This window comes from Liolophura sinensis, chromosome 5, assembly GCF_032854445.1.
Source record: "Liolophura sinensis isolate JHLJ2023 chromosome 5, CUHK_Ljap_v2, whole genome shotgun sequence".
NCBI lineage: Eukaryota > Metazoa > Mollusca > Polyplacophora > Chitonida > Chitonidae > Liolophura > Liolophura sinensis.
The window spans coordinates 11,786,673-11,800,146 of record NC_088299.1 but is presented as its reverse complement, the minus strand read 5'-3'; the positions used below and the strand labels follow the sequence as shown (position 1 = coordinate 11,800,146).

General features: G+C 40.8%; 1 protein-coding gene across 1 annotated transcript in view; it reads left to right on the top strand.

Moving 5' to 3' along the window:
* Nucleotides 1-2,588: 2,588 nt before the first annotated feature.
* Nucleotides 2,589-13,474, top strand: part of LOC135465392 (b(0,+)-type amino acid transporter 1-like) — a 35,417-nt gene continuing 24,531 nt past the window's right edge. The window contains 1 exon segment of the mRNA XM_064742618.1: nt 2,589-2,915. Coding sequence (XP_064598688.1) covers nt 2,894-2,915 — 22 coding nt within the window. The 5' untranslated portion in view covers nt 2,589-2,893.

Below are 13,474 nucleotides of genomic sequence, written 5' to 3'. Positions count from 1 at the left end.
AATCAGACATGTACAAGAGGCCCTGTTACAGGATCATCACATATATATATAGTGCTATGTTTATGGTGCTACTTGACTATGGGCTTTATACATCGTCATATTTAGTGGTGTACTTTGCGTACTTCTGCATTATTATCACGTGATCTGTAGTGTTGCATTATCACGTGGATAATACCGCCTAAGATATTAGACCAGGGCCCCATTAACACAGTAAATTTTTATTTCAGTACAAAGCGAGGAAGTTACAACTTCTTCTTTTAAGGTCTTAGGTGTGCCCCGACCCAGGATTGACCCTGGACAAGCAAGGCTCAAATTTAGTGTGATACAGGCCAACATGGAGCTCGGATCAGCAATGCATACATGTACATGTAAAAAGAGGACGTTGTAACCATTACATGTCATAAAAAAATATCGCTATTCTTCTCATTGTTGTTTTCGGATGTGACTTCGGCATTTATATAATTAATTTATAGTGGTTTACCCCTAGCATTCCGGTTTTCTTCACCCATAAACTTGGCCACCATCAAATATATCTATCTATCTGTCTATCTGTCTATCTATCTATCTGTCTATATATATAGTTGAATGGAGTTGAACATTGTGTTGAAGAACACGTCGACAGTCACAGCCAAATTAGCGAGAGTGGGATTCGAGCTTGCGACCTTAATTGCCGGGGGTTGATCGACGGGTGTGAATTTAGGTCATTGTCTCATTTACAAGAAATCAGTCTTACAATTTATAAACCACGTCACTGGCCTGGCATAGGCCCGGAAAAACCACCACACCTAGCCAAATACCGGATAAACTGCCCTGCCACAGAGCTACATTTATGCGTTTGCGGCATTGATTCAAGTATCCGCGTTATCGGTTCACACCATGTTCTTGTTTCATGATTTCCTACATAACACGGAACTTGCTAATGTTCAGATAACAAAAGTCCGCCCACCCTATTTTCTGTTTTACTGATCAGTTGTTAACAACAAAACAATATCCAGTTTTTCTTTGTTAACTATACAGCATATACTATCTGCAGGGTGTGTAATTTTAAGGTTGAAATTTAACACGAAGTCTATAATACTAACATTATGGGTTATTCTTAAACGTAATCTACAAGGCATTTTATCGTGTGCGAAAAGTACTCGGATAAGGACAGTTACAGTTCGACAATAAAAACAAGACAGCATAAATACAAGCACCAAGTTTTCTCAGGTTTTTACTGGTTGAGCGTTAGTGTCGTCACGATATCTGTAATCACGTTATCACGCAATATCTTCATGTTTGGAAAATGCAAAGTGTGTAAAACGCTGTTTTGGGAAAATTTATTTGTTTATTTTATTGGAGTTTTACGCCATGCTCAATAATATTTAATTTATACGACGACGGCCAGCGTTATGGTGGGAGGAAAGCAGACAGAGCCCGCAGGAAACCCACGATCATTCGCAAGTTTTAAAAATTTGCCCAGCATTGGGAATTGTTCATCTCAAATGACGGAAGTTTTCATGTATATGAGGCCTCTCAAAAACATCGGTTCCAGTTTGTTAAACTGTTAAACGACGTTTGTGTACTCGCCCAGCTTCTACGATGTTTTAATACATGCTGCCCTCTTTATGTCGACACACTGTAAACATGGCTCAACTTTTGCCACACACTGGTGTACCTGACCCTGGACGTCAGTGTACACACATTCCACTGTTTAACTACTGACTAGAGTGGCTTGGTTCGGAAATGGAGAATATTAAGTGTGTCAACACGTTTAAATCCGCAGGCCTTATTTTCTCAACTCAAGAAATCCCCCTTCTGTTCTCGCTTATAGCATCTGACCTGTACTTAGACAAGGTAAAGAGCTTAACACAAAGTGTTTAATTCAACAGATTTATGTTGTGCTTTACACAAAAGTGTTAATTTCATTGAAATGTAATTAAGATGCATTATCTGAATGTCTTTTTTATGGGACGTTAAGTCTGAAAGTGAGCGAACACGTGACTATATTATCTATATTGGCATTCCAGACAGGAGAAATGCGCTTTGTGACGTTTTGAAATTGTTGACATAAAATCAACTAAATGCCGAACTTGTTTACCCCACTGCGCATGTGTAACGCATACGGTGTGTTACAGTATACAGATCTTTATTGTATAAAATCAATTTTCTATGGCATCTATTTCTGTTTGTACTGCCAATTTAGTCATTGCAGAATTTGAAACGCATGGTTCAGCATGGACAGCGTCCATCACACAGTTATAAAATGCCAGGACACGCGTTTATTCTGTACCAGTGCGACACGCGTCTTGCAAGTGATTCAAAACTTTAAAAGTTCAAAACTTGAAAAAGCGTTCGAAAATTCGCGTTAAACAAAATCTGATCACTTGTTTGATATTGCTGTTCAAAGTTTAGTTGTCCACATGCAGCACTCAACCTGTTTTCTTCGTGCATATCGTGACTGTAGACGTTGCACTGCCGACGGGGAGAAGGGAGGGGCGTGCCAGTCACCGGGATGGTATCATTTCATTGGACCACATTACAAGTTGCTGTACGCACCTTGGGGTAGGTTTTATCCTGCGCTAAGTGTCACAGCCGAGGTGTACAATACTGCTGTGTGCGTACGATTAAGGACAACTTAGGCTCAGCGATGAACCGCTGCTCGAACTGAGTGTATATCACTAACACATCGGAAACCAGAATCCGGGAGGACGGGGTTCACAGGACAAGATATACAACAGTAGTAACAGCGGGTTTCAGGGGAAGTCTCAAACTCAGGCCGTGCGTCGTTATACGGGGAGTTCGCCTGCGCAATCTGCGCTCAGCAAAACAACAATCAGTGTACATACGCCCAGAGAGGACGAAAAACAACAGGTTGGAGACACTTGATCATTGCTGATTGGCATCTACTGCGATGGAAAATCGAGGCTACTCAGGTATGTAAATATACGTACAGTCTGTCTGACTGAAATCCCCGCATATCTGGATCCAGTTTTCTACACCGATTGTTTTTTTTTTAGGTTTACGTGAAACGCATCTGGTACATGTATGTATCCACGTACATATGACGAGATCTATAGCTGGTTACAAGGTCAAGCTATTTGTGCGTTATTCACATGTGAAATCTGACACTTCATACCTGACATCTACATCATGCTTCCACAATCATTCTCTAATATATGCCCACCCCAGCTTACTAACCCACGATCAGTCGCCATCCAGTGACTCCACCTCTGCCAATGCCCACGATTATACACACGGCTCGGTGATGTTTTGTCTTACCTTTGTTGTTTTGTTTTACGTACATGAGCATGGCCCAGAGTAAGTGCGCTATCACCTCGGGTCACGGCAATAGGTCACCCGAATATTACTTTGGTTTATGACAAAAATTGGGATATAGCGTGACCTATAATGTAACAACAGAATGGCTATTTTTCTGTATATAATACTGTAACCTATCGCCAACACTTACGCTGACAATACCTATGATCCACTAGATCTACTGATAAGTTTCCAGAAATAAGATCCCTGTTTATTATTTCGTTTTTAGCTATTTTTTTTTTGCTATCATCAGGGCCCAGTTGTTCGAAAGTGTATTAGCTAATACTGTTGTTAAGGCATATTTCATACTGAAAATTTTCGCCAAACTTAGCAGACATTGCAGTTGCCCAAGCCAGAGCATAAGAGCAGTAATTTTAATTCATATTTATTATATTGGTACGCAGTTTATTTGGGGGGGCTGAGTACAAAATTGAAGACTTGGCTTATAAGTTAAATCTGGTATCTAATCTTAAACTAGTTTTGAACAACTGGGCCCAAGACTCCTTTGAGTTAAAATGAAGCTTTTGTTTTTCGGAGCTGGACTACTTGTGTCAAAACGTCAAATAATAAGGTCAAGGGCATTAATTAAGAATTTAATGATTACCTTGAGATTATATAGTTTTACATTGATTCTTGTACACTTGAACCGGCCATGGTTCTCGCTTTAAGAGTTATAACATAATTACTGCCCTATTTATATACATGTACGAATAATTTTGTTTGACAATGGCTATCTATTACATTCACTTAAAGAAAATGATAACAACAGACCAAATGTTTATAAGCTCTGATAAAGTGTATCACAGGTAGTTTCTTTTTGTTTCTTTGATGGAGCACAGCCGAAATATCGCAGTTCACATTACGCAAAATCGAAAGATAAACGAAATCACCGTCATGTGAACAGTTTGAACAGTAAGTTATTTCGATAACCCGAGGCCGCAGCTGTCTTCGCTAACGTCACCAGATCTCTGTTTTGTTTTTTATCAAAAGTCCCTGGGGTATATACGAGAACAATTCGTAACAAATCGTAACAGTTCCTAATTAAAAGTTCATTTATAGAGTTAATTACCAGAATGTCAGAAAAAAAATGCATGTCGGAGAAGAAATGCATGTGACCGTTTAGTTTCCATTAGTTTTCAGTTTCCATGCTCCAAAATAACTCTTTTTTTAAAGCACTATATAACGTACCAAGCTGTTGTATATTTCGTGACTCTTAAACTTTATCTCCTTGTTTCTTTCTGGTCACGTCAATAAACCAGTGAATAGGTTTGTGATAAGTCCCAAGTTCGTTGTATCAGGATATCTGCTGCTGAACTTGTTGCGTCCGATAAGCTCAGTGGTGGATACTAGGCCACGAGGAAGAACCACACCCACGACACACGAACATAAGTACGAACTGGCTAAACCTTAAGCTGGTTAAAGGGGAAAGGAGCTGTAAAACTGAAGTAAACATGAAGATCATTTAAAACTATGCCTGGAAATAAACTTATTTTACTTTAGGTTTCTTTTCAAAGAGTTAAATTTAGTCATTTGTTTTTATTGTATGGTGGGCCTTATAGACCATATTGACAATGCATGTGGTAAGTGACGTCACACAACATTTCCTAAACCGTTATGTGTAGTCCTGAATACAGTTCGTGTATGTACATAAATCTGATTTAGGGCCAGAAAAATGTCGCTGTGGTGTCACTGATGGCATATATTAGCAATGTGATCAATAAAGCCCACCATACAATGAAATGGATGCATCCAACACATGCCATGTCCCACCAGCCTTTCTTGTAACAACGTTACTTTTCAACGTTAGTGAAAGCAATGGGGTACCGGTAGATTTTCCTCTCACAAAAGGTGGCGCTAGTCTGAATTAGGACTTGTCATAAGTCTTTTGTTGCGTGACGTATTCGGCCTACCTAGTGTGACGTCGCGCAGTTTACACTGCAGTAGAATGTCCAACGTCACTGAAATGACGTAATACGTCCAATTTTGAACTTCTACCAGTGTCTCAGTGTGACGTCATGACGTCATAGAAAGATTGAACATTTGTAACAAATACTGCTTATGATTGGCTAATTGTGTGTTTTTGATTCACAGTTCGGAAATGTCTACTATTTGACATATGCCCAAAAACAAAGACAGTAAAAAAAAACAAGCTAAAGGTAGCTTCTGACACAATATTCCGTATACCGATGCTTGCCGCTTTTCTCAATTTATTTTCCTTGCAGTGTAAACTTTCTTGCGCCTGTATCCTTGACTATCCACAACCGTGCGAATGAGCACGAATGAGTTTTAAAGGTTGTCGTAGTTGCTGCCGGTGCAACTCATTTCACCAATCACCATTAACCCGAAAGAGGACGGGTTTTAGATGATGACGTAATTGCTGGTACTTCTCATTTCTCGGACTACCACCAACACGAATGGGAACGGGCTTTAGAGGTTGAAGTAGTTGTTGTTGTTTTGTACATGTTCTCGTTTGCGCCAAATTCATTTTCTATATGATGATCATCAGTGTACATTCACCATACTTGGAAAATAACTTTGCTCAGGTCCGACAACAGATATTTCCGATGAAATGAAATTAGAGTCAAAGGACCTGTTACACCTGTGGGTTAAAGGTTTCCCTCAGCTCGACATGCAGCCTGGTAAATTTGCTCCCGTTTTATGTTTTCACAGACACAAGTTTTAGCCTTGAATGCACTATACAGGTCGTTTGTTTAGGTGGCTACATATGTTTCAAAAGAACATGTGAAAACATGTCGTGTTGACACAAGTGCGTCAACTTTTCAAAGATTCTTTAGTTGAGTGTGGTACCTTTTGTGACTATAGTGCATAGCGTTACTTTGTTCTCCTTGAACTTCGGCTTAAACAGAGCGCCCATCTTGGCTTAAGTTCTGCAGACACAGGAGCCTGAAACTCGACATACATAAGAGCTTAAGATACGACTCAGCTCAACTCAAATTGTCACACGGAGTTGGTCCCAGTCTCTGATAGTCAAACGATTTTACGATTGTTATGCATACAGGTAATGACTGGAGTAAAACTGGGTTGGGTTGCGTTGTTATTTCGCATACACTAGCGCGTATAGGACCCAACGCTACAGTGGAGTTGAGCTGAGTTGAGTGTCAAACTCCCATGTACGCCGATCTTGAGACCTGACTCAACTCACCTGTTAAGTTATATTCTAAGCGCCCTTTTATGCAAAATAACCACGCGACTAAACTGAAGTTGAACTCCATTCATTACGTGTACACCGTTTCAATTCAGAGTAGTATGGCCATTAGCGACTGGGACCAAGTGGACCCCAGATTGATTTAAGTTGCGCCCTAAGCTCGGAATACACGAGAGCTTACGACCCTACGCAACTCTGCTGAACTGGTCTTTCTCAGTCGGTGATGGACACTTTGAAGTATACCATTACTGATTGGAACCAACTCAGTACCATCAGTAGAGTTTCAAACTCGGCATACCTGAAGGTTTATCAAAGGAACACCCAACTGTAAACACATTACATTTATTCACTGCACAAATATATCTTATTTCGTTACTGTATCAGTTTCACGTTGCAGGGGTCTCGAAGTTGCAGTTTACCTCAAGGCTATCTCAAGCCTGCACCAATTAGACTCAATACATCTCTCCCACTTACATGCTAGCCGTGATGTATACCTACCCATGCGAATCATCGCCTGATCTTTTAGGGCACCATTTGTAAAACTATAGAAAAAAAAAGCGCCAGGAGTGGGAGTGCAAGGTTTCACATAATTCCCAGCTTGGGAAACTCATTGGGGTCATTTTACTAAAAGCAGTAGACATGCGCAATTGGGGGCAACTTGGTTTTTGCCTCCGTACTGAAGAGCGAAGGAGGTCTGATTGGCTAATACTGCCACACAGTCACTTTAGGTTGTTGATATAATAAAAACATCTGCACGGTTATTCTGCACCTACTTAAAATATTTCTGTTTTGTCTGCTTTGGATAGAGCTGAAAGCTTTTTTCCAGTAGTTTTACTATACTGCCTCCGGCCCTGGATGTTACCAAGGTGACAAAATGTTATGACTTCACTTCCAGCGACCATAGGTGAAAATCATACGGTCATATCTGTGAAAAGGTACATCCTTGCGTTGTGAGGTGTGCAAACTTTAAACCACTTACAATAATAATTACCCAGTTTAATGCATCTTTTCAGTGCTTTAAAGGAACCAGTCCAAAAACATGACACTCTCACACAATCAGTCATTTTTTTTTTTTTTTTTGCTGTGGTCTTGTGACGCATGTGATGACAAATTTCATCTTCACTCTGGATTCACGATGAGAGAGTAATGACAGCTGTAACATGGCAGGTTTGATGCGAATCGCAGTTTGATATGACAAAATACCCCAGTGACATCCATACCTATATGAAGTCAAATGAAATCATATTTTTCTTGCAATGGTGAATTGCAACGTGACGCATTAACAAGAGAGCTGGTCATCTGAAACACTCCACCGCACGATGACTGTGAATCAGTCTGGGTTGCACTCTATTTGTAAGCTAGCGGTTTATTGTAATCACGCGTTTTTATTTTAAACCACTAAATGTTTCAGTATACCAACATAGCCACGTTAGTCAGTGATGTAGGGGATAGAAGCTTAACCATATTGTCGAACTGAAGTTTTAAGGAGCATTCATTGGGTAATACTGCCACACAGGCATTTTAAGTTAATGTTACATTATACATATCTGCACTACAATTTTGTACCTAGTTAAAATATATCAGAATTTTGCCTGTTTTGGATAGAACTGAAAACTTTTCCCCAGTGTTACTACCCACTCCCTGGAGGTTATCAAGGTAACAAAATGCTATAACTTCACAACTCAAAAAAATGTTGATCGTACTAGGTTGCTTTTTTGATATGTTGTAGAGATAATTGCAAGCTGCACGTGGTGATATGCCACAGTTCCACGCGAAAGTTATCGGATGTATATTTTTAAGCTTGAACTTTACACATTTACTACATAAATAGTAAGGAAAATCAATGCGCTGGTGTAATCTATAGAAACACTTGACATTACTGAACAGCTGACGTTGTGTTGCTTCACTCGTAATGCATGTTAGACATGGAGGGTGTGTTTAACGTGACAGTGCATGTAGGAGTAAAAGACGTCTTTGCCTAATACATGACCAGTCAGCTCATCGTCTTCGTCTGACGGGAGAGTTCCGTGTGTTGTGGAGAGGGATTAGATTGTCACGGTCAGGAGAAGAAAAGAGGGGAGGGAAAATTGGGAGACAGAATAGCTGCATTCACATGAGACACGTCCCCGGGGGTCCCCATTGCCGCCATCACCGAAAAAGGGTTTTGAAAGAAAAACTGAAAGAAACAAGTCAGCAGCAGTGACATATAATGTTATGTAATAATGTAACCTACATTCTATATTTTGCGAATGATGTGAGATTCTGTTGCCCACGTAATTTCTTACAGATTCGTTCAAGCGAAGCGCCGTTATGCCATTCGACGTCCAGCATTTTGCACACGTGTAGGCATCTGACTGACGATGGCAAAATCTTGACAGATTAAAAATTCACCTTGTTTCTGCTTTCAAGGCACCGATGAATACGTTCAATCATTGTGAAAATTCTTTGTGATCACAATAATGCATGGGTGTAGTTTTTGCTAAAGTGACACGGATTGGACGACTCTCGTCCTCTTTCTCTGCCGTGTTAAACAGAGATCTCTTCACTCGTGGCCGCGATAGGGCATTTTAACACCTGTGCTGTTATTGGTACCCAGTATCAAACCAGGGTCGGATCATACCAAAGGCTGTAAAAATGGTCCTTTTTGTTGCTAAGCACTGAGAGGTTAGAGCAAGGAAACAGGACTGGCTGGCTCGTTGCCAGTATGTGACTGACAACACAATGTGCTGTCATATCTCGTGTCTTCGGCATGATACTTGAGTGGCGGCAGCACCCTGGGCGCATGTACTCGCCCTGCCACAAGAAGACACAGAATATGTACACATAGATAAGGACTACTCGTCGTCATATGACTGAAAAATTGTTAAGTACGACGTTAAACCCCAAGCACACATACATACATACTCTGTTTACTGTTGTGACCATTTCTGATGAAATGTCATATACATTTACTGTGTTGGAGACGGTTGCAGACCAGAAAAAAACAACACTATAGAAATTGTTTCAACTTCACTGAATATACTGCCTTCGGGTCAAAACCTGACCAGTGATATGCAGGATCGTGAGATTCAAATTTGAAAATAGTGACCATCGGTATCGGTGGTGTAAAATGATAGAGTCGAGTTTAAACGAAGGCAGTAGAGTCTAATATATTTTTAGGGTATTTTGCCCTGGAGCTGATGACTGCTCCGTCAGAGAATGATGTATCCAGATGTTGGGAGATGAATATGGTAGTTTCAACTGCTGTTGTTAATTCGTGATCCCATTAACCAATCTATTGGCAATTAGATGCATTTCTCAAGGATGAAATCGTGTGTCAGAATATGCAAAAATACCATAGGCTCGCACCGCCGATTATGCATGAAATACCCGAAAAATATGAAAGCACTGCAGAAAACTAATATCATTGATAAGATGGACCCAAGAAAATAGATTTACTTTCGTATTGAGTATAGAGAAGTAAGCATGATCACTGGAGCGTGAACGCACGATCTTACTTCGGTAAACGTTTTATTTCGTTGACTGTGACAAGGTTTATACTATCGCAGAATTTTTTTTTAAATGTCTCGAATTTCTTGCAGAAAATTCTTACAACTGACTCATGCTAGCCCATGAAATCTTTACGTAAATGGTGACTGTTCTGAAGAAAACCACACATGACCATGGCCCAGTTAATGATATTCACGCATCTTTTCTTTCATCTGTTAAGAATAGTGTTTTCCATCGTTTTTTTTCTTCACAATATTCTAACCAAATAACTCACAACCCCCGAACAATGTGCTCCTCACGTTCATATGTTCGCCTCTCATGTGTGAGAAATTATGTTGCTCCTTATACATGCTCACATAGTTGATCCTGCGTCTATAGCTCTTCGCACCTGTTTACAAACACAGGAATGTATTACCGTATAATGGCTGTAACAACCGAGATCCGTGACTATAAAACCTTATACGCACCAGGTTACCGGCCTACTCTGGATAAATAGGAGGTTGCTCGATTCCACGTTTAACTCCTACATATTCATATTCGATAGGGGATATCGCTCTCCCAAAGTGGGGGGGGGGGGGGGGTGGCAATGACTGCTGTTGTGTAACGTTCTGATCCCTTGTTTCTAATCATCTTGAGTACAACGTTGAACACCAGTGCGGAGAATCGCAATCTCAAATTATATTCCGGAAAGTTTCCCAGACAAATGGTACAGAGTGGCTGTAACTGGTTTACTAAACAAAGTGTTAGAATAGCATTGAAAATACAAGTCTCCAGTATGTCGAAGTGTATGTTAAAAGGAAAAGAAAAGATTACCAGACGCTCCCTGGCTCAGTCGCTCAGACAATAATGAAGGGACCCTCCCTGACTCAGTCGTTCATTCAGTAATGAACTGACCCTCCTTGTCTCAGGCACTTAGACAATAATGAGGTGACCCTCCTTGGCTCAGGTGTTCAGACAGTAATGATGGCAGCTTTCGTGGTTCAGGCGCCCAGATAGTAATGATGGGACCCTCCCTGAAATCACTCTTTTCGCCAGAGCTGATCTTCTACTCACCGATGAGCTCGCAGGGTCGACTCCACTGAGCTGGCTGTTAGTTTTGCTTTCAGAGTAACTTATGGTTTCTTCATGTTGATAACAACATAACAATGTTGTGTAGATAACAACTTCTGTTTACCCCGTAAGGAACATTTCGATATTGAAGCTGATAGCGTTATTAAACACTATGATCTATAAGTAATGTGTATATTTGTCAACCCGTTGCTTGTAATCCTTCTCAATCCACATGAGCTTGACATCAACAACTTAACTTTCTCTTTAAAGTATAGTTTTACTTAAATAAAACGGAGGAATCAATGGATGTCCTTATTAGTAATTTTTCGGTCCTATAATGACGAGGAGTCATTTTTAGGTGTGTACATATATTGTGTCATATAAGTATGAAATATTTGTGCTATACCTGGGATAAATAATCCCAGGTAATATTAGCTTAGAGAACTACATTATTCTGTGTATTGACAGAACTGATGATACGCGCTCATGTACGTGTGGGTATTGCTATGATCAGTCTATCACACAGCGAATTTATTGCTCTATCTCTCCCCCGCCACTATCTCCCCGGATCAGATAAAGTGATATCACGTCATTTTGCCTAGTTACAAGCAGTACCTATCCACCTGTACATATAACGGTATTGATTTAGCTAGCGAATACGTGTCAGTATAACACGTGACAGACATAAAGAACGGACTAATGGCAAAAGACAGAAATCTCACACCTGCCCTTAGCTGAAACAGACAGCGGGTATGCAGAGGTTATGGCGGCTTGTCATTCCTGATCGTCGCCGGAGCTCCTCCCATTTCCGTTGCCATGACGAGGAAAGGCATCAAGATATCGAGCCACTGTTGTCAATGGAACCAGGTACAGTAGCACATACACCGCGCATGTTATGCTTGGGCTTTGAACCATAACCTTAGATTGACATTGAAGTGTGCTAAACTCATGGAAAACATCGCACACCGTTTATTACATTCTTATATCAATATTAAACCATTGACTAATGTGATTGTTTTTGTGCAGTTTACCTAACAGATTGACCTAGCCCAATTATTAACGACAGAAATGAGTTATACTGATAGGGGAGATAACCTCGACTTCACACTTTGATAACACACAACATATGAAAGTGACACACATGGTTATATTGATAGTAGGATTTATATGAGAATGGTATGAATGAGTGAGAGATATGATGGTGATCGGCATGGGTACATATCTCATGTTTTAGTTCGTTTTCTTCACAACTTTCAAATTCCCAGAGATTGTGTAGATGTAGGAATCAAGAAGCAATGGCACAGCTGCGTAGTTATAATAATAGCCATTTTGAAATAGAGCATCATTCCAGACCCATGTAATCTAGTTTCAAATTTGAAAACCTTTTCTTATGTGTTCTAGCTTCTATCTGGTTTAAGTCAGCTCTAGTGACACTCTTGTTTACGTCCAGCACTGTTGTGATACGATTGAATACACGATGTAATGTATGGCTTCTGTCTCGTTCAGCGGACGCACAGACGGGTGAATGTCTTCATAAGCATAATGCAGAGACAGGAAAAATCCACGCACAAGCAAATGTTGTGATCAGAGTAATGTGAGGAGGGATAAAAACCCACGGACGGGCAGATGTCTTGGTTAGCATAATATACAGAGGGTACAAAATGCACGGACGGGTAGATGTCTTGATTAACATAATGCACAGAGGGTACAAAATGCACGGACGGGTAGATGTCTTGGTTAGCATAATACACAGAGGGTACAAAACCCACGGACGGGTAGATGTTTTGGTTAGCATAATGCACAGAGACGGGTAGATGTCTTGGTTAGCATAACGCACAGAGTGACAAAATCCACAGACGGATAGATGTCTTGGTTAGCATAATGCACAGAGGGACAAAATCCACGGACGGGTAGATGTCTTGGTTAGCATAATGCACAGAGGGACAAAATCCACAGACGGGTAGATGTTTTGGTTAGCATAACGCACAGAGGGACAAAATCCACAGACGGGTAGATGTTTTGGTTAGCATAACGCACAGAGGGACAAATCCACAGACGGGTAGATGTTTTGGTTAGCATAACGCACAGAGGGACAAAATCCACGGACGGGTAGATGTCTTGGTTGGCATAATACACAGAGGGTACAAAACCCACAGACGGGTAGATGTCTTGGTTAGCATGACGCACAGAGGGACAAAACCCACGGACGGGTAGATGTCTTGGTTAGCATAACGCACAAAGGGACAAAATCCACAGATGGGTAGATGTCTTGGTTAGCATAATGCACAGAGGGTACAAAACCCACGGACGGGTAGATGTCTTGGTTAGCATAATGCACAGAGGGTACAAAACCCACAGACGGGTAGATGTCTTGGTTAGCATAACGCACAGAGGGACAAAACCCACGGACGGGTAGATGTCTTGGTTAGCATAACGCACAGAGGGACAAAACCCACGGACGGGTAGATG